We start from the raw sequence: 23,281 nt of genomic DNA on the forward strand, positions 1-23,281 counted from the left end.
CTTCGAGAACCGGTCCACCACGGTCAAAACCACTGTGTTCCCTCGAGAGGTGGAGGGCTGTAACAAAATCTAGCACAATGTGACCCTAACACCCCAACCCCCACCTCTGACGCATCGACCTCAGCCACAAACTGACGAGAGGAATCAAGGGCAATAAGAATGGGAGCTGAAACAAAGCAGCTCTTGAGGTTAGAAAAAGCATCAGCTGCTTTAGACCATCTGAATGTTGTTTTGGTGGAGGTCAAGGCGGTCAGAGCGGCGGCTAGCTGGCTGTAATTATGAAAAAAAAATGCAGGTAAAAATTGGCAAAGCCCAGCAACCTCTGTAGGGCCTTGAGGGAGTCTGGAGCTGGCCAATCCACCACAGCCTGAACCTGTTGGAATACATGCACACTCCCTCAGACGAGACGATGTACCCTTAAGTGGGAAAAGACTGTGCATGAAAAACACATTTCTCCAGCTTGACAAAAATCCCAATCCTATTCTCTCTGAAGCACTAATGTGCTTAATATGTTCCTGGAGAGAAAGAGAAAAAATCAGTATGTCATCCAGGTAGACATAAATGAACTGATCAACTGTATCTCTCAACTCTGATGAGTGCCTAGAAGAATGCGGGAGCATTGGATAGACCAAACGACATAACCATTATTGAAATCAGTCTTCCACTCATCCTCCTCCCTGACATGGCCCAAATGATAGGCATTGCAAAGGTCCAACTTCACGAAAAAGGAAGCTCCCTGCAACTGCTCGAAGGCCGAAGACATCAACGGTAAAGCAAAAGTATTCTTAACCGTGATGTTGTTCAAAACAGGGAACCATCTTTCATTTCCACAAAGAAAAAACTCTGCACCTGCAGGAGAAGAGGATGGGTGGATGAGTTTGGTTGCCAGAGAATCAGAAATATATTTCTCCTTGGCCGTAGCAGAAAGCGAATATAAACTGCCTTTAGGCGGAGGCGTACCTAATAATAAGTCTATGGCATAGACTTCAGCTCCAGAGTCCAGTAGTGCATGACAGTTGTCAACCCATTGCGGTCTGATCGAGAGGACAGTGGCGGATAAGGAGGATTTCACAAAGGCAATGCGTCAGTAACCTCAAAACTACTGACAGGCTCTGGTTTTTGCTGGACATTGTGCTGGGATGTGGCCTGCAGCTCCACAGAATAAACATAATCCAAATGTCCTTTGACGATCCTTCTCCGGGGAAAGCCGAGTTCTGCCCACCTGCATGGGTTTCTGGATCAAAAGAGGGGATGACCGTAGTGTTAGAGATGGCCGAAGAGCAAGACTCTCTCCCAGGAACAAAGCTCTGGAGAACACGTTGATCATGACGTTGCAATCAAGCATCCATTCTGATAGCTGAATCATCCAAGTCACTGGGTAAATCCAACATAGCTAAATCATCCAAGTCACTGGGTAAATCCAACATAAATATCTACTTTTGAATACAGTCAACCAACCCATACAGAAACATATCCCACTGCGAATCCTCGTTTCACTTGCATTCAGCAGCCAACGTGCGAAACACGCTTGAATAATCCATGACTGATCGGTTTCCTTGTCGCAAATCCACCAGCACGCCCACAGCTTCGACTGCACGGTTGAACACCTTCTTCAGTTTATCAGAGAAAGACTGGAACGAGGAGCAACATGGATGGTTATTTACCCATTCCCCAAAGTCTCGCCCGACCAGACAACAGCATGATCACCAACACCACTTTAGATTGCTCTGAAGGAAAAGATGATAGCTGTACAGCAAAAAACAAAGGGCACTTATAGTATAGTTGTGGCTCACCAGAATAAGTGGCTGGTGGTGGTAGTCATGGTTCAGTGTGACGATCTGTGTGTTCTCTGATGGGGAGATGCCGCAGCATCAATCTGCTGGAACTGGGAAGTTAACTCGGACACCTGCACTACCAAGGCCTGGGCTGTACGACTGGTTGCAAACACCTGCTCCTCTTATCCTCTTGACGTTCCATCGCACCAAAACGATCTGGAAAAAAGACAAAAGCAAACACACAAATTTTAAAGTAGTACTGGTGAGATTTAGGTGTGCTGAGCTGATTAGCTCACCAGCTGAGAAGTCAAAATAAAATTAAAATTAAAATAATAAAAATAAAACTGATAAAAAACATAGACCCCACTTCATACACAAACAGTACAGGCATCACTACGGGAAGCAAAAAGTGTCCGACTTCGTGTCTCAGTATATATATATATATTTATTTATTTATATATTTATATATTTATATATTTATATATATATATATATATATATAGCCGCTCTGGAGTAAACCGTGATGTCATCGTCCAGCTCAGTTCAGTTCTTGTATAATAGTGTCAATGCAGGTAGATCAATATTATTGTTGAATATTCAATTAAATGCTAAATTTAATGTCCCCAGCCAAGCAAGCCAAGCCAATGGCAACAAAGGTGGAACAGGTGACAGTGGCAAGGAACCAAAACTCCATGAGGTGGCAGAATGGAGAAATAAACCTTGGGAGAACCCAGGCTCATTCGGGGGGCCAGTTCTCTGGCCAATGATCAAACAATGTATGATGATGATTCATGCAGCATTATAGGTCAGATGTCAGGGCCCTGTTCCCCAAATAGTTCTTATTGCTAAGTAGTTCTTAACCTATTCCTTAATTTCTCTCTTAACATTATGGCACGATTCCCGACACGTTCGTACGCTAAGTATATCTTCTGTAAGTCACACTTTTGTAAGGTTGGTCTGGACCATTCGTAAGCTCTCTCTTAGCGTTGTTTGAGCTCAAGACGCTAGTCGCCACCACTGTGCAGCAGTCTTTAGAAATCAGCGCAGCGAAGTACAAGTCAAACTATGTTATGTTGACAATGTTGTGGCTCAACAATGATTTTATGTTATGGACATTTTAAGACTAATAATAAAATCCTGTATGTTTGAAATGGATACAGGCCTATTTATGAAGTTGACTTTATTTTGTATCAGAACTAATATGGTGGTAATTAGCCTATATTATTTCGTAATGTCATTAAAGCATTTAAATTGGCAATCACTTTTGATAATTTGGCTCTTAATGGCTAAGATCTATAAATGGCTGGTGGTGTCCAGTAAGCGAGCAACTATGGCACCGATCCAACGTGTCCTTGTATTGAATGAAAGACGGCGTCGGCCGCGGAGCTGTTTAGTCCATGCCAATTTTTTTATTCGGCTTAAAATAAGCCCTTTTGACATTTTGCCTGACGTGGCTATATTAAAAAAAATGTGCCTCCCAAGACAACTCATTATGGAGCTGCTGGACCTTCTCAGACCTGCGCTTGCTCACCTCGTCCAGCAAAACTTCAAGTTCCTCTGACTAGAAGCTTGGTTCCCTCTTTTTACGTTACTTCCCAAGCATATTCTGTATCTCTATCTCTCTTCCTGTTCATTGTAGATAGGTGGCTTTTTATTGAAAACATTAACCAATGGCTAATACCGACCAATCAATACCGCATTAAACAGAAGTAACTGCAGCTGCTTGCCAATCAATTCTGATTGTAAAGTACCTTACCATTAATATAAAAGTGTATTACATAATTTTTAGAAGTCGTTAAACCCATGTCAAGAAGCGGCACAAGTGGCACAACGGGATAAGGAGGGTGGATGATAAGCGAGGGATACCAGGTTCGTCTACCCGTCACAACATATCGTGTGAAACATAAGTGACAATTTGTTCAAAACAGCCAAAATGCTACCTCTATAAAACTAGAAAATTACAGAATATTATTTCTATAGTTCCAGCTAACAATTGGTAAGCCTCAAGTCATATTAACAGCTAAAAATTATTAACTCAAACTCTGGGTAACTTACTATTGACCCGGAAGTCCTAGCGTAATTTAAACCCCACAATTGCGGCAAATCTTCCTTTACACAAACAAACCGGAGACGCCAGTAAGACACAAAGATGGTATGTCAAAGCTATGTTCCTCTTAAACTAAATAAACAGATACATAATTAACAAAGACATGTGTTGCGTGATTATTGTAACTGGTTATGACTGTGAAGTAAATGGTATAGTTCTTTTTTTAAACCGCAAGATATGCATTGATAGTAGTACCTATAGCATATAAATCACCGTAGTATTAGATGTTAAAAGTGTGCACACAAAAGCTACGGGACAACTATTGGATTTTGTGGTGAAAGGTTATGTTAACTGCTGATTTGAAATAGTATGAGGATTAACAGAACACATTTACACGCTAGACAAACAAATACAGGCCACATTTGTACTCAGTCTTTGTGCACTAGAATAGGTAGCGCATCGCGGCCGTGACGGTGGCTATGCGCCCCGTCACATGGACTCATTTAAAGTAATGTAATTGTCGGTTTTAGCCAGGTTTCTGTCAGACACAACATGTCTAGGTTATAATCTGTAATCATATCATTAACAATAAGTGCTTTTGAAGTAAGAGATTGAATATTTAGCAACCCAAGCTTTATCATTTGTTCATCTATATTATATCTCTTTTTTATTTGTTGAACATCGATAAAATTTTTACCCTTTATTTAGTTTTGAGAGTTTTTTGTATTTCCAAATTCGGAGAACAAACACAGTCTCTATATGATGATATCTAGGTGAAAGAGTTTGTGATGGGATTTATCTGACATCAGTGACATGAGACAGCTCACAGACAGTCGGTTTAGCCAGTCTGTCTGTTTCCTGACCTGAGCCCCAAATCGTCATGTTTTAGCTCTAAGATATGTGCCATATTACTAGAGAGAAGAGCAGCACCATCAAAGGAGGGATGAATACCATCTCATTTCAACAGGTCAGGTCTGCCCCAAAAACTCTTCCAATTGTCTATGAACCCTATAGTATTTTGCTGACACCACTTAGACAGCCAGCCATTGAGTGAGGACAGTCTACTAAGTATCTCATCACACCGGCGAACACACCTGTTACCATGTTTCTTGTCATGTCATGTGATATCATTGCCACTCATGTGATAATTTCATGTGCTTCTTTTGCTCTGTGTCTTTTCTCATTGGTTAATTGTTTAATTGCTTCCAGGTGTATATGGTTAGTTTTTAGTCATTAGTGTAGTCTTTAAAGCCTTCATGTTCCCATTATCTCTCGTAAAGCTTTGTTTTTGTGTTCCTGCTGTTGGTGAGTTTGTTTCCTGTTCATGCTCAAGTCTTTGTTAAGAATGGAAGTTATTTTCATTTCTGGATGAACTATTCATGTGTGTCGTTCTAGCATTTTCAGAGAGAGTAGTGTGAACATGGCATTTTGGAAAGTTACACATAACTATTTACTTATGTCCTTGTGATTCTCTTTAAACTACAGCAAGAATAAAAAAGTGAAATCCTAGAAACTAATGACAGCAGAAAGGACAGTTCTCCTGTATATAAGCAGCATGTCCTGTTAGTTATCTCCAGAAAAGTGGGTATGTCCTAAATTTTATGTTGCTAAACTCTAAATATGCATATTAACACTACATATATATTTATTTTGGTAACACTGAATAATAACTTTCATTAATACATCATTAACAAACATTATATAATGCTCAACAGATCATTAGTAAGTAATTATATTTACACAGACAGAAATATGAGATAATGTGCTTGTTAATGTTAACTAATGAACTTATGAAATATTACATAATGATTAACAGATCATGATTTAATGTAAATAAAATGGTAACAAATCTCATTAAACTTCAATTCATTTATTACCTAATCCACTTTTGTACCTAATTTACATATGTTGTGAAAAAAAAGTTTAATTGTCATTTTGAGCACTTCACACACTATTCATTTTAACATTAGTTAAATTAATAATTAGTTATTATTCAATAACTCATAACCACAGTCTGTCAAAGTCATACATTTGGTGTTCATTTGTTTAGGTGTTATTTTTATGAATCATTTATAAATTATTTGTTCATGTTTTTGAAGTACATTATCCGAAGTTGAAACTATTCATTATTTGTAGATTGTAGAGTGTTTACTAATCATTTAGTACATATTAAGACACTTTTTCCAAGTCATCTCAATGGCAAAAAGTGTCCTGAATTCACCCTATTTACACATCTTTACAAGTAATTTACAACCCCAAATCCAGAAAAGTTGGGACATTTTGTATAATGCAGTAAAATCAAGAATCTGTGATTTTCTTAATTCTCTTTAAACTTTATCTAACTGACAAAAGTACAAAGAAAGATTTTCAAAGTTTTCATTGACCAACTTAAGTGTATTTGGCAAATATAAAACATTTTTGATTTTGGTGGCTGCAACAAGTTTTTCAAGAGGAATTTTTGCCCAATCTTGCTGTAACGATGGTTCAGTATGAGGGATGAAAGAAGACAAGGGTCGGCCTTACGGGGACTCGTATACTTTATTAAATAAACACAAAAATAAAGAAAAGGTGCGCCACATGCGCGTTCACCGTAGACTCGTCTACAGCACAGTTCATAAATACTCCTTCCTGCTGACACAGCTCTCAGTCCACTCATCCCGATGTGTAACTCAGTCCATTCATAAAACTCTTTCCGATGTGTAACTCAGTCCATTCATAAAACTCCTTCCGATGTGGATCCTCAGTCCGATTGTCAGCCAGCAGGTCGTGAGTGTTTGATACGAGTCCCCAGTCCTTCTCTCTCCCGCTCTCTTGCATCAGCCGGTTTATATGCGGTCTCCCCACGCCAATTACTGCAATCAGACACAGGTGTTCGTCATTTTGCACTTGACCCACTTACTTACCGCTCGGTTCCTCCCTCACTCTCCCACTGCAAACTCTGCAAAACCACGCCCCCCTCATCACATACCCCCACCGCCCGACTCAGGCCGGGGAGCCACCCGACCTGGGTAAAGGCCTGCTGGCACCGCTCCATCCACTGGACGGTATCTGGTGCATCCTTTTTAGTTAGATCAGTCAGTGGGCTAGCGAGGTCCGAATAATTAGGCACAAACCTTCTGTAATATCCCGCTAGCCCCAGGAACTGTCTAACCTCCTTTTTGGTCTTAGGTCTCGGACAGGTCGCAACTGCTGCAGTCTTATCAATTTTGGGACGCACCTGTCCATGACCCAAGTGGAAGCCCAGATACCTAACCTCCACACGCCCAACCGCACATTTCTTCGGGTTGGCCGTGAGCCCGGCTCCTCGCAGCGCCCCGAGGACAGCCCGCAAATGCTGCATATGACGCTGCCAATCATTACTATAAAGGATAATATCATCCAAGTAAGCAGCGGCATATGCATCATGTGGCCGGAGAATTCTGTCCATCAGGCGCGGAAAGGTTGCCGGAGCCCTGAACAAGCCGAAAGGAAGAGTGACAAATTGGTGTAATCCAAACGGCGTTGTGAAGGCAGTTTTTTCTTTAGACATTGGAGTTAAGGAGATCTGTCAATATCCCTTCGTTAAATCCAGTGTTGAATAAAATCGAGCGGTGCCGAACCTATCAAGTAACTCGTCAACCCGAGGCATAGGATACGCGTCGAATATCGACACAGCATTCACCTTGCGATAATCCACACAGAACCGGACCGAGCCGTCAGGTTTTGGTACCAAAACTATCGGGCTTGCCCAGTCACTGTTGGATTCTTCTATTACCCCCATGTCCAGCATAGCCTTCAATTCCTCCTGAACTACTTTCTTTTTATGTTCAGGTAAGCGATAAGGCCGGCTGCGCACTACTACACCCGGCTCGGTCTTAACGTGGTGCTGAATGAGGTCGATTCGGCCGGGCAGGGGCGAGAACACATCAGCAAACTCCGTTTGTAAATTACGTATATCAGTGATTTGGAACGGCGAAAGGTGGTCTCCACCAGCGGCCAGAGCGAGTGATTGAGACTTTGAATTTGCCTCTGGACCAAGATCCTCCTCCCCACTCACTACCATTGCCAACATCACTGTCTCCACCTCGCTCCATTTTTTAAGGAGATTGAGGTGGTAAACCTGACGTGCCCCTCCCCTATCCGTACGAACAACTTCATAGTCGAGATCCCCAACTCGCCATGTGACCTCAAAGGGTCCTTGCCACTTCGCTAGTAATTTCGAACTGGACGTGGGGAGTAATACAAGTACTTTATTTCCCGGTGCAAATTCGCGTAGTCTAGCCCCTCTGTTGTACAGCCGACTTTTATTGTCCTGGACCTGTAACTAATTCTCCATAGAAAGCCGCCCCAAAGTGTGGAGTTTTGTTCTCAGGTCCATGACATATTGAATTTCATTTTTGCTATTCGAAGGTCCGTCCTCCCAAGTTTCTCTAAGCACGTCCAGCACCCCGCGGGCCTGACGCCCGTAAAGAAGCTCGAAGGGGGAAAACCCCGTGGAAGCTTGGGGGACCTCGCGTACAGCGAACAAGAGGGGTTCTAGCCACTTATCCCAATTTTTGGCGTCTTCCTGTACGAACTTCCGAATCATTGACTTCAACGTGCGATTAAAACGTTCCACCAGTCCGTCTGTTTGTGGGTGATAGACGTTGGTGCGAACCGATTTAATGCCCAATAATTCGTAAAGCTTGCGAATAGTACGTGACATAAACGCCGTGCCTTGGTCGGTGAGAAATATCCTTTGGGATTCCCACCCGGGAGATTAACTGAAACAGTGCGCTCGCTACGCTCTTGGCTGAAATGTTGCGAAGCGGCACTGCTTCTGGGTATCGTGTTTCATAATCCACTAGGACTAATGCAAAGCGATGCCCTCGTGCAGATCGTTCTAATGGCCCGATGAGGTCCATGCCAATTTTCTCGAAGGGGACCTCCACTAAAGGAAGGGGGCAAAACGGTGCTTTTGGGTTGGCCGGTGGGTTTGCCAACTGACATTCACAACAAGACGCGCACCACTTGCGCACATTCTCGTGAATGCCCGGCCAAAAAATCGGGTAATTAGACGATTTAGTGTTGCTGTCTGCCCTAAATGGCCAGCCATCGGATTACAATGAGCCGCCTGGAAAAGCATTTCCCGACGGCTTTTCGGAACCAACAACTGTGTTGTATCTTGCTTTGTCTGGGCGTCCTGGGTCACCCGATACAACTTATCTTTTATAATTGCGAAATAAGGATATGAAAGAGGTCGGTCTGGGTGGAGAGGCTCTCCGTCGATTGTGTGGACCTGATCAAATGCATTTTTAAGCGTTTCATCTCGGGATTGCTCCAGAGGAAAGTCATCACACTCCGAAATATCCTGTCTTTCAACAGCGTTCCGAATCTCTGGCGCAGGTTCCGATGGTCCCGGCACAGCCTCTCCCACCTGAGCGACCGCTCCCTTCCCCCGCTTCCTTTTATTCCCTGAAACACCCGCACATAAATGTCCCCATAACACTTTAAACCCCGGCCAATTGGTTCCCAAAATTAGCGGGTGTCGGAGGTGCTGACTTACTGCTACCTTCAAACTATGCTTTTGGCCCCTAAATTGGACCGTAACTGGCATTAAGGGATACTCCACCACTTCCCCGTGCACACACCTTACCTTTACCATCGGCTATTATCCAATGCCCCAGGTTGAATCAGATTTTGATGGATGGAGGTTTGGTTACAGCCTGAATCCACCAAAGCCTGAAAAGTACACCCCTTTATACTCACTGGTATTTGATACAACCCAGCTCGATCGGGGGCGGTCTGCGGTGTGTCAGGGACCCTGACCAGGGTCACGAACTGCTCAAGTACCACCTGGTCGATGATTGCCTCGACGTCCCGTTCCTCGGCCATCAGCCATTTGCGGCACGCATCCCGGAGCTGTTGCGCGAAGACGAAGGGCCGACCGGTCTCCCCGAGCTCCAGGGTCCGGAACCGCTGTCTGCTTTGCTCAGGGGTCCGGCCGACCCGCTGTAGGATGGCGCGCTTGAGGTTCTGATTGACCAGGAGGTTCGGGACTGGCAGCTGCTGTGCGGCGATCTACGCCTCTCCGGACAGCAGTGGGATCAACCACACTGGCCAGTCCCCGGGCGGCCAGCCCCAGGCCTCGGCCGTTCTCTCGAACAGGTCGAGAAACGCTTCCGGGTCGTCCAGTGGACCCATTTTATGGAGCGGGATGATCTGAGCCGAGGCTGAAGCTGGCGTTGATGGTCCGGCCCGTCCCTCGCGGTCCATCCAGCTCCGGAACACCTCGCGGACTTCCTGCTGGGCGCGGAGGAGCGCCTCGAAACGGCGCTCCTGTTCCTCCTTCACGGCCAGCAGGGCATGATGTTGTTCCTGGTGTAGACCCGTGAGCGCGTGGATGACATCCGCAAATGGGGACGGAGACTGTCTGGCGGCGGCTTCTTCTTCCATCCCGGGTTTCGACACCAGTGTAACAATGGTTCAGTATAAGGGATGAAAGAAGACAAGGGTCGGCGTAACGGGGACTCGTATACTTTATTAAATAAACACAAAAATAAAGAAAAGGTGCGCCACATGCGCGTTCACTGTAGACTCGTCTACAGCACAGTTCATAAATACTCCTTCCTGCTGACACAGCTCTCAGTCCACTCCTCCGGATGTGTAACTAAGTCCATTCATAAAAATCTTTCCGATGTGTAACTTAGTCCATTTATAAAGCTCCTTCCGATGTGGATCCTCAGTCCGATTGTCAGTCAGCAGGTCGTGAGTGTTTGATACGAGTCCCCAGTCCTTCTCTCTACCGCTCTCTTGCATCAGCCGGTTAATATGCGGTCTCCCCACGCCAATTACTGCAATCAGACACAGGTGTTCGTAATTTTGCACTTGACCCACTTACTTACCGCTCGGCTCCTCCCTCACTCTCCAACTGCAAACTCCGCAAAACCACGCCCTCCTCTTCACACTTGCCTTATACAAGACATCTGCTCAACAGTCTGTAGTTATCACTGTTTGAGTCTCCTTTTCATTATGGGCCATACATACATCAATAAGAGACATCCATCAATCACATCCCTTCTACGGTGTAGAGTATCTAGAAACCACTCTGTTGTAGCTGAATGAGGTTTATTGGTTAAATTGACAGACTTTCACAAAAGTAATTGAAATAGCTCAACACAACAAATATTTCAAATAGTTTCCCAAAATTCAACTGAAAATACAGCTTTTAATGACTCAATGCAGTCTCAAGATTATTCAACCCCCTGGATAGAATTTCTCACAACAGCACAAATATGCAAAACAGGTGTGGTCTCTGAAACACCTGATTCAACTAATGAACATGAAATCGCTGAACTGGCTAGGTTTATTGAGTGTCACGTTTGACTGCATGTTAGAAATAAGAATGGTCCAAAAAGTTAAGAGAATGTCATCACCCTTCACAAACAAGAAACAGGATACAAAAAGATAGCGAAGGCACAAAATGTTCCTAGAGACACTGTTGGAAGCATAGTTTGCAGGTTCGAAGTTAAAGGAACAGTGGGTACAACATGGATGGGGTAGAAAAAGGAAGCTATCAACAGCTGCAACCAGATTTCTGAGAAGGCAGGTTCAGAAAAACCCTTGAGTGACTGCAAAAGACCTGAAGCAAGACTGTTTCAGGTTTCAGCTTGCACAGTAAGGCACGTAAACGCATGCCAGAACTCCAAAATATAGCCTACACCAGTACTAACCCAAAAGCACATGAAAAGTGCTCAAAATCCTATAAATAAACCTCAGAAGTTTTAGGATTCTGTTCTGTGGAGTGATGAAACAAAACTGGAAATTTTTGGCCCTATGGATCAGCGGTATGTCTGGAGGAAGAACAATGAAGCATATGCTGAAATGAACACTCAGCCTAAAGTTAAGCATGATATGGCTCGGTGGTGCTCTGCGGCTGCTTTGCATCCTCTGGCACTGGAAACCGGCAGTGTGTGGAAGGCAAGATGGATTCATTGAAGTATCAGGAAATCCTATGAGAAAACGTCATGCCGTCAGTGAAGAAGCTGAAGCTTGGGTGTCATCAGAGACAATTTATGTGGAGACACGCCACTTACTCAATCCTCCATACAGCTATATAGGGAAAACCGGTAATGCCAAAGATGGCGGTTGTATCCACATGTCCCGCCCCTCCCGCTGGAAAGCCAATCGTCTGCTTTTTACAGTCAAGCCGGGAAACATTTAAGCCTATCGTCTGGTTCCACTGACACATGCGCACAGTTGAGGTTTGCGACAGCGGAGGCGATTTGGCGACAGCGAGTTGTGTTGTGTGCAAGATCAGATGGAATCCACATGGAAGAAGGTGATAACAACGCGAAGGCATCGGACTACCAAGGTATAAAATAAACATATTTGTGGTTGATATAAAATGCTTTAAGTGCTCGGCTCAACACCGGCATTCTGGATAGAGACGTAAATGGTGGTGTCATGAACCCTTGTAGTAGAAGTATAACCTGTGGGGAAAAAGTCGTTTTAAACCTGATTTTTGGGCTAAGTCATCAAACTTTTTCAGCAATTTTTATCATATTTTACTGCTGTTTCTATACATGCATTTTTTATGTCCCGGTGACCAGAGAAAGTGCAGTTCTGACTCTCTGCCCATTCATTTAAATAGGAGCCTGTTCTTGTTAGTCCCAAATTGCTGCTCGGAGGCGTTGCCAAGATGGCGGCCGAGTGGCATGACTTGCCTAAAAGGACATTGGCGTCATTGGACCTTCCAACAGGACAATGATCTCAAGCATACCTCAAATTCCACCAAGGCTTGGTTTCAGAAGAAGTCCTGGAAGAGTCTACAGTGGCCATCACAGTCACCTGACTTGAACCCCAAACAAAATCTCTGGTGGGATTTAAAGAAGGCGGTAGCAGCACCAAACCCAAGAATATTACTGAACTGGAGGCCATTGCTCATGAGGACCGAGCTCAGATTCCTTCCTGCCAGAAGCTGGTGTCTGGTTGTATATATCTTTTTCAGCAGGTCATAACAGAAAAAGTCTGTTCTACTAAGTACTAAAGATGCTTGCTAAGAAGGGGTTGAATAATTTTGAGACTGCAGAAGTCATTAAAAGTTGCATTTTCAGTTGAATTTGGGGGAACCACTTAAAACATTTTTTGTGTTGAGCTATTTCAATTACTTTTGTTTGATTTGTTCATTGCAAACAGCTGAAAGACTGTACATTTTGCCAATAAACCTAATTTGCACTCGGGGTAAATAAAACTGTAAATAATGGTTAATGAGAGTTACCACAACAAATCACAGATTCTTGATTTTATTACATTTTGCAAATAATTTTTCTTTTCAAAGAAAAAACTTTGTTTTGATAAATTATGTAATATAAACAGTTTGAACCATGTTCCCTTATAGTAATCAAATTGAACCCTTTTATACTGTTAACCCCTTAACCAACCCTTAAACCTACCCATAATGCCAAACCTGTCCTACCTACCCGTATAACACATCAATAGGAGCAATAGTGTTTTATAATAGAATATGAACATATGAAGTACATTATACATAACAATTTTACACAAGTGTATATAGACACCTAATATAAAATAAGACCAGTTATTCTTATATTGTTCAATTTTCTGTTGAACATCCAGATAACTCATTGCTACCAAACACCTTTTTGCATTTGTACTTTTGTAAATCTTAAAAAAAAGTGCATTAGGTATTATATGAACTGAAGTTTAATGACATTTGTAAGCATTTTAATTTACATTAAACAATGATCTTTTAATCAATCAACGTGTAATTTTTAATACATTCATTAGTACGTAAACATTAAAAAGCATATTTCCAGTTATGTGAATATATATATATATATATATATATATATATATATATATTAACTAATGGTCTGTTAAGCATTGTATCATGTTTATTAAGGATTTATTAATGAAAGTTATTATAAAGTGTTACCTTTATTTTATTTATTTATATTTATGTCCTCGTCACCTCATATACACTTCTCATATCAGTCAAACAACTGCAAGCAGATACTTATTAGTGTGACGTTATATGGACCTATCCCATAGGGTCTGCTGGGTAGTAGAACAGAACTAATCTGAACAATAGTGGCATGGACCATTAAACTTGATGGGTCCAATCTGGTCCAAGTAAATACAAGCTGTGGACTCATAAAAGCTTGCCCTGTAGCATAGTGATTAAAAGGAATAGTTCACTTCAAAATGAAAATTATGTCCTCATTTACTCACCCTCAATTTGTTTCAAACCTGTATGAGTTTCTTTCTTCTGCTGAAAACAAAGGAAGATATTTTGAAAAATGTCGATAACCAGACAGTTGATGTACCTCATTGACTTTCATAGTAGGTCAAAAAATACTATGGAAGTCAATGGGGTCCATCAACTGCTGGTTACGGACATTCTTCAAATGTCTTTTGTGTTCAGCAGAAGAGAGAAACTCATACAGGTATTAAGCAAATAAAGGGTGAGTAAATGAGGACAGAATTTTCATTTTGAAGTGAACTAATCCTGTAATGAGTATGGGTTTGTTCCAGGGGCAATTGTTCAGTCCATCCTCAAAATTATGTTTCAGTCATTTAATTTTATTTCAGACTGAACTTTTTGGGAATTAAAGAGCTGTGTGGTGTTTATAAACTCAGCAAAAAAAGAAATGTCCCTTTTTCAGGACTGTGTATTTCAACAACAATGTTGTAAAAATCCAAATAACTTTACAGATCTTCATTGTAAAGGGTTTAAACAATTTTTTTCATGCATGTTCAATCAACCATAATCAATTAATTAACATGCACCTGTGGAATGGTCGTTAAGACCTTAACAGTTTACAGAGAGTAGGCATTTAAGGTCACAGTTCTAAAAACACAGGACACTAAAGAGACTTGTCTACCGACTGTGAAAAACACCCAAAGAAAGATGCCCAGGGTCCCTGCTCATCTGCGTGAACGTGCATTGGGCATGCTGCAGGGAGGCATGAGGACTGCTGATGTGGCCAGGGCAATAAATTGCCATGTCCGCACTGTGAGACGCCTAGGACAGCGCTACAGGGAGACAGGAAGAACAGCTGATCATCTTTGCAGTGGAAGACCACGTGTAACAACACCTGCACAGGATCGGTAAATCCGAATATTACACCTATGTGACAGGTACAGGATGGCCACAACAAATGCCCGAGTCACACCAGGAACACACAATCCCTCCATCAGTGCTCAGACTGTCCGCAATAGGCTGAGAGAGGCTGGACTGAGGGCTTGTAGGGTTGTTGTAAGGCAGGTCCTTACCAGACATCACCAGCAATAATGCCGCCTATGGGCACAAACCCACCTTCGCTGGACCAAACACGACTGGCAAAAAGTGCTCTTCACTGATGAGTCACGGTTTTGTGTCACCAGGGATGATGGACGGATTTGTCGTTATCGTCGAAGGAATGAGCGTTACACCGAGGCCTGTACCCTGGAGCGGGATAGATTTGGAGGTGGGCAGTCCGTCATGGTCTGGGGCGGTATATCACAACACCATCGGACTGAGCTTGTTGTCAATGCAGGCAATCTCAATGCCTTGCGGTACAGGGAAGACATCCTCCTCCCTCATGTGATACCCTTTATGCATGCTCATCCGGACATGATCCTCCAACAGGACAATGCCACCAGCCATACTGCTCGTTCTGTGCGTGAGTTTCTGCATGACAGCAATGTCAGTGTTCTGCCATGGCCAGCGAAGAGCCCGGATCTCAATCCCATTGAGCACGTCTGGCACCCGCAGGGTGAGGGCTAGGGCCTTTCCCCCCAGAAATGTCCAGGAACTTGCAAGTGCCTTGGTGGAAGAGTGGGGTAACATCTCACAGCAAGAACTGACAAATCTGGTCCAGTCCATGAGGAGGAGATTCACTGCAGTACTTCAAGCAGCTGGTGGCCACACCAGATACTGACTGGTACTTTTGATTTTGAGCCTCCCTTAATTCAGGGACACATTATTCTATTTCTGTTAGTCACATGTCTGTGAAGCATTTTTAGTTTATGTCTTATGGTATTGACTCTTTTAGTGTTCATACAAATATTTACATACATTAAGTTTACTGAAATTAAAAACAGTTGAAAGTCAGAGGACATTTCTTTTTTTGCTGAGTTTAGATGCAAGTGATATACAGCTGTGTGTCAGTGCGCACTGCAGTCTTTTTAATGGTGGTGGTAAACTGCTTCCTCTCAGGGTGGCATTAAATGACAGAAACCATTTAGTGAATTGTGTTTGCTGCAGAATCTTAGGTCAGTAGCAAAACATTATTTTAAAATATTGTAAAATCTTATAAAATATAATCTATCATCTTTGTGCTTTTGTTTTTAATTATTCATGGGAATGACAACTATAAAAGAATGAAAACATATTTTAAAGACAGGTAGACAGTTAGCTAGCTGTAAAGGCCATTGCACACTGAGTCTGAAATTCGCATCCGAAATTTTCGCACGTTAAAAAAAAAAATTCGACCTGACGTTATGTCAAACACTGTCTACGAAACTTTCGTCCGTCATAAAAAAATCAGATCGGGTTCGATTTTCTGCGTTTTTCGCATCCGTACCAAGCAATTTGAATGGTGTTTGAATGGTGTTTTGACAATTCAGAGCCACCGAATCACGAATACGAAAAAACGCTTACAAAATTTTTTGACTCAGTGTGCAAGGGCCTTAAGGATGGATGAGATTTATTGTAACTGTGTCTGGTAACACTTTATTTCGATAGTCCACCTTAGAACTTCTAATAACTATAAATAACTTTGCAACTACATGTCAACTACCTGTCAATAGAGTATTAGTAGAATGTCTGCTTAATATCTGCTAACATTTTTATTTTGTTGGTCCCCCAACAGACATTCACCTGACTATACTGTAAGTAACTTGGAAACTACAACTTATTCTCCTAACCCGAACCCTAACACCTGACCATAACCTAACAGTCTACTAAAACTCTAATGAGAGTTAGTTGACATGTAGTTGTAAAGTTACTTCTAGTTAGTAGAATGTCTAAAGTGTACTATCAAAATAAAGTGGAACCCTGTGTCTTACTTAGTGAACCTTGAATTGTTCCTCACAGATGCATTTGTTGGGGGAGTGATCGGCCTCTTCTTTGCCTACGTCTGTTATCGGCAGCACTACCCACCCTTCCTCCACACAGACTGCCACCTGCCATACGCTAGTCTGGCTGTAGCGACCGCCCACAACATGCCAACCTCCCAGGATCAACCTCTGCCCACTGATAATGCCACCAGCCTGCCTCTGGAGGGCATGACCGAGGGACCAGTATGACTAATAGAGACCCACCGAGGCTCACAATCCTCTGACCCCCTACCACACCGACGTGGTATGAACCACACTTGACTGACACTTGCACATTCCAATGAATTGGACCATCCCATTTCATGTTATTTCTTTCCTACATCTTCTTTTTCTTCTTCTTCCTCCAATCATTAAGCAGAGTTACAGCTGCTGCTCTCAGATCTGTTACACTTTATTTAATTACTGACTATAAGTGTTGGCAAGTTGGAACCTGGTGCAAGAATATCTCTCTAACGAAAAAGTACCATGGCAAGTAATAAAGAGTACCATGATAGATAAAAATGGTAATCATTCAGTGCCATTAAACAGTATGCTAAGGTATCTCTTGTATAACCATCTGAGACTTTTTGTAAGGGCTGCCTCTGATCCAAATAGCAAATTGGTTCTCTGAGAGATTCTTATTCTAAAAGGTTTCATTCATAAACTCATAAAAAAACTCAATCAATTCATTATTTGCACTGGTTTCCTTCATATTGTTTTGTGTTTATTCAGTAGCAGGTGTGCATGCATGTTAACGCCTTGTGTAAAACTGTGCCATGTTCTGTAGCTTTGCCATGTACCGTGTACCAGACACAGAGAAATTAGATGGAACGACTCACTAGGAAAAATACCAAGGCATTCAAATTTTTTATTTTTTTTATTTTTTTATTTTTGACATAGTACTATGATCAAACCATAGGTTTTGGTCATGGAATGTTTTAGAAGTTCTAAGTAATATCATGGTGTAATAATTTTGTAATCTTTCAATGCCCAGCTATCAGATTGCCATCTTATTCCCATTTAATATCATCATTGTACTATGGCATTAGCCTGGTCCCACCAGACTCTCGTACATTTCATTTGTACATAGAGTCTGGCACCGCTTTGACGTTGCGTCAGATAACGTCATCCATTGACGTTATCTTCCTTGTAGGCGAGTACTCTATTGAAGTCTAAAACTATTGGATCTGGCCAGAGTCACTCTGGATCTGCCATAACCAATCGCTAACGTTTGGTCGTGACGTATGTCATGTCGAACCCCATGGGGAGGAGGGCCACAACATCATGGCCACCAACAAAACTAAGCAAAGATTGTTCTTGCTCCGGCTTTAACTTCTTGATATTCGGCAGCGTTGCCAGAACGGACCGAATGGCTTCGCTCGCATCTTTCTCCGCTGCCATTACTGAACTACAACTCAAAATAATGCACAACATCAACGTCATCGTTCTCAGCTCTGTTCGCTGATTGGCCCGGTAAAAAACTGACCGGAGAAAACCAAAGACTACAGCACAATCTCAGACGTAGTACTGAAAGAAAATGAAAATTGAGCGCAAGTATGTAGGAGGGCAGAGCCAGGCTACTATGGTATTTCCACAGTCCTTTTTTTGTAAGGTTAAAGGACAAGATATAGGATGATAAAGTTACCTACAACATCCTAAAAGAGCAGCATATAGTCAGGAGCCTGAATTGGTTTTAAAACAATGGAACAAGGGAACATGTTAAAAGATCTACAGGATCGAATGTCTGAATTATAGGGTACATAATATATTCCCAGTCCAAAGATCCATCTTGAAACCACTAAAACAAGCGGACCTAACCCAAGCTAATCCGAACCCTATAAAAAATTGAATGATTTAATGAGCCCCTTTGCAATTATTAAAATGTTAAATTATTTATTAGAAAAAGGATAGCTCTGATTCCAAACTCTGATTGAAAGAGCCAGGATTGAAGCCCTTGCAAAAAGCAAAAAAAAAGTTCAGCTGTGACCACACATGCTATATGAGTGGTTCTGAATCCTGTTCCCCACCAAAACAAAATACAAAGTGTGAAGTGTTGGGAACTTCTATTTTCCAAGTCGATACCTTGCTTTGCAACCTTAATCAGCCTACAGTAACACTGTCTAGATCAGATGTGAGCGGCACGTCAAAACAATATGGCAGTCGTATCACATCCATTTGTGCCACTTTATTATCCTCATCTATCGTCTGAAATAAAATTACTTTTCTTACCACATATCAGTGGTTCCCAATCCTGGTCCTGGAGTACCCCCAACAATGCTTGGTTTTGATGTCTCTCTTATCTAACACACATATTAAGGTCCTTGAGGTATATATAATTGGGGACATTTATCAAATGTCTCTGATGTAGTGGTCAGGAGTCTAAATATATCACAAATGATTAATTTGTGATAAAAAATTCAAAGTTTCTAACCATTTGGATATGCAGCTGCAGCATTATCACTATAATTCCAGTGTAGACAGACTCAAATCGTTGTTGCAAATCAAGCCGTGACGCATCAACATCCAAGTGTAGAAATAACATAACCATAATGCGCCTTTACTGACTTCACAAACTTAGTCTCTGCTACTCTGTTGTATTTTTATTCGCATTATGTTGTAAAACTGTCCATGGCAACCTGCCGATAAATATCGACCTGCTACACTTCAGCTTCCAGAGATCATCGGCCCATGACATTGAAAGTCTCCGCCACAGACACTCCCTCTCACTGCATTTCTTCTTTTACTCACTTTGTGACACTTTATTTTTCCTCTTCTGTAGCTTAAATATTCTTCATTTTGTGTCCTTCAACCTACACTGTTTCAAAATGGTTCCTTTTATCTTTAAAACCACATACACTTGTGACTGGTATACAACTTATACATTTTTTGAACACATTGCCATGTTAATACCAAGCTTTTTTTAAGTACCTTGTAAATACTATGGTATATGAATATTGCAATCATAAAATACCATGGTATGTACCATGGTTTTGCCACTGTGCATATTAGCAAAGTACTTTTTCAGCTTTTGTCTTATTTTCTCCTCGTATTGTTTTCTCAATCCAATCAAACTATTCCACTGTTAGAGCATTACCTGTTCCATTATCCGTTCCTTTTTTGTTTGTTTGTTTTATTATCTTTATCCATCCATTCTCCAAACTGCTTATCCTCTGTCGGGATGCTGGAGTCTATCCCAGCGCCACAGGCCGGAAAACACCATGGACAGATGGTCGGTCAGTCCATCACCACCCACACACACACACACACACACACACACACACACACACACACACACACACACACACACACACACACACACACACACACACACACACACACACACACACACACACACACACACAGACACACACACACACACACACACACACACACACGAAGACACACACACACACACACACACACACACACACACACACAGACACACACACACACACACACACACACACGAAGACACACACACGAAGACACACACGAAGACACACACGAAGACATTTTAACATCTCCAATTCATCTATGTTGCATGTCTTTGGATTGTGAGGGAAACCAGAGCACCCGAAGGAAACCCACACAGACCCAGGTAGAGCATTATCTCCCTTTTTATATTTTCTCTCACTCAACCCTCATTCAGATTTTCATGAACTGACGTTTAATATCCTTGGGATGATTAGAAACTTGATTACAATGAGGTAATGGGAGAACATGGTGAGAAAATTAAGCACTTATGTAATCACCACAGCAATCTACCAAAATAACCAGTAGCTCACAGTAATTGTTCCCATAGTTCATTCATTTATCATCACCACCAGTATTATTGGATTATAAATTTGATTTATAATCCATTTTAAGAAATAGTTCACCCAAAAATGAAAATTCTATCATCTCATCCTAACCCATGAATAAAAGGACAAAAGCCCATACAAAAAATTATTATTTTGAAGAGTATGTTCCTTTCCATTCATCAACACTTCATAGTTAATACAGCATCGATTTGAGAAAAGGGTAATAAGCACCAACTTTTTAGCTTAAACGTTTAAAAAAAATTGGTGCTGCCTGATTAGAGAAAACAAAGAAAAAATGCTGTTGTCTTCCCATCTGCCAAATAGGTAGGAAAACTTAATGCACCCACAAACAGCACCCATAATGCACTGGGCATGTTGCCATCCAAGGCCAATCCCACCAGTCTGCTATGGAAACGCTCAACCAGAGTCCAAACCTAACCTTATCCCCACCTTTCTTTAGTAGGAAATACTTCTTAGAAAACTTTTAGTCATAACGGTGTCGTCTTGTTTTGTTCCCGATTGCAAGAACTCAAAGAGTAAACATTTAGCGGGAGTGCATACAGGTAAGAAAGTTGTTGCCATAGTGCTCCATTTTTACCATAATGCTGTTTAAAGAGTAGACAAAGTATGATACATTTTCAGTGATAAACCTACTCTTATAATAACTGTTTTGTTAATAACCCTCTGTGATCCGACTGTCCGCGGGCGGGGATACGAACATGCAGAAGTATAATCTGTAGTTTTCACGGTTCACGGTTCACGGTTTATCGGTCCAGGTAACACGGAGAACTAGTACACATTGCTCATTTACATACTACAGACATTGTAACAATACAAAGCTGGTTGAAAATTGGCCAAGACTTAATTGCGATTGTCTTAACAAAGTGTTATTAAAATGTACACTCATATAGAACAGCATATTTTGCAACTTATATTTCTTTAAAAGATCATGCATCTAGATTGTTTTGTTTAACGAGGAACTAAAAAAATTAAAAACGTGAGTGTTCACCACATTATAAAATTAAACCATGGTCTTCAGGCATGGATAGGTTTATGGACCAGACTGATCTCATGAAATGGCGTATGTATGACACGCCAATTCGTATTTCCATTTTTGGCGTGCTATCAACACGCATAATCGCTTTTCAGCGTGTTTATCAACGCCAATGACTTAACGTTATATTACTGTATTATGTATATATAGATATATGACCTACCCCAACCCCGTCCCTAAACCTACCCGTCATTGGGGTTAATACCATTTATGAGTGTTCTCCTACCATCCTAGGAAAAAAAAGATCGCTCCACAGATGTAGATATAGATTTTGCTTCGTTTCGCTCGGACATTTAACGGCGTACACATACACGCGGAATCACTCGGACATTTAATGGCGTAGACATACACGCAAAAGATTTCGGCGTGGACATACACGCGGATAGCTCAAAATGCGTATAGATAACACGCCACTTGACTTGAAAGTGGCGTGTATGTTTACGCAAAGGCATGATGTCATGTTGCATGGACAGCACTCTGTCCTATATGCCATGCCTTGATATCATTGGTTGTTTGTGCTGTATGTACAGTATACTGTACACATTTCTGTATGCATTTAATATCTGGAGGACCTACCATGTTTGCCAAAATATGCAGTATCCATTCAGATAACACTGTGTGGGATACATAATCCCATAATGCAATGCAATCGACTTGAACTTCTGTGTCCTTAGTGAAGAATGTAACTTAAGGTGATATAAACAATGTTTGTCATTGAAATCTCATTCTTGACTCATAATTAGATCACATAAATTGGAATTCAAATTAAGATGACCGGATGACTCTTACTGAATTAAACATACAATAGTGAGGTCATGTTACAACAATACAGAATATTCCAGTTTCAAGTGTTTAATTAGGTATACTACGACCTATTTCACAATAACATAGTAGGCGATATGTATTATATTCTGTGTGCAGTATACTGACGGAGAACACTATTATTTCTCGAATGTAACTGAGAAAGACAGATCCCTCGGTTGGGTCAGAGACAGATCCCTCGGTTGGGTCAACATCACACAGCTGTTCTATCCAACACACAAAATTAATCTATATGAATATGAAGCAGATTCCCACGCATCTCAATTCCCTTAACATCTGTAGCAGAAATGATTCTCAGCTTATGTCAAAAGTGTTATATTAATTTTAATGAAACACTTTTGAACACCTTTTCATTAACTTTCATGAAGATGGAAATGATCTCTTTAGTAGCTGTCCTCATATTGTCTCAGTAGTTGTGTAATAGTAGCAGAGGACAAAATAAGGCTAAGCTTGTGAAAACGATCTATTTTGTGTTTCAGTAGCAAGGCCAGCATGTTTAATATCTTGTCAGTGTTATTCTCCTGGAAAAGATGACGATTGATTAGTTTAAGTTTGTTTCAAGCATCTTCTTGCTGGATTTATTTTTGGAAGCGGAGAACAAAAGCATCATCCAAAGGACGTTTCCCTGAGGGTTTGGCAACACAAATAGTAATGCAAACATTTTTTTTTTCCCTGGTTGGCATACCTGATTTTCATATTTTAGAGAACTATTGTTGTATTT

At 41.6% G+C, this 23,281-nt stretch overlaps 1 protein-coding gene, 1 long non-coding RNA gene and 1 pseudogene across 2 annotated transcripts in view; 2 read left to right on the forward strand and 1 right to left on the reverse strand.

Moving 5' to 3' along the window:
- The window catches only part of plpp4 (phospholipid phosphatase 4), a 132,937-nt gene extending 115,610 nt beyond the window's left edge, over positions 1-17,327 (forward strand). The window contains exon 7 of the mRNA XM_077223937.1: positions 16,883-17,327. Within this exon, the coding sequence (XP_077080052.1) occupies positions 16,883-17,094 (212 nt within the window). The 3' untranslated portion in view covers positions 17,095-17,327. The remainder of the gene's footprint in view (positions 1-16,882) is intronic.
- LOC143732648 (uncharacterized) lies at positions 6,344-9,623 on the reverse strand. The gene is made up of 2 exons (XR_013201150.1): positions 9,550-9,623; positions 6,344-6,674 (listed from the first exon to the last, which is right to left on the reverse strand). It is a non-coding gene; the product is annotated as an uncharacterized LOC143732648 (long non-coding RNA).
- Positions 14,714-15,422, forward strand: LOC143732776 (uncharacterized; annotated as a pseudogene).
- Positions 17,328-23,281: the final 5,954 nt, after the last annotated feature.

Source organism: Siphateles boraxobius, unplaced genomic scaffold, assembly GCF_051911475.1.
Source record: "Siphateles boraxobius isolate OS27281-9 unplaced genomic scaffold, OSU_SipBor_1 122, whole genome shotgun sequence".
In the NCBI taxonomy this organism is placed as follows: Eukaryota; Metazoa; Chordata; class Actinopteri; order Cypriniformes; family Leuciscidae; genus Siphateles; species Siphateles boraxobius.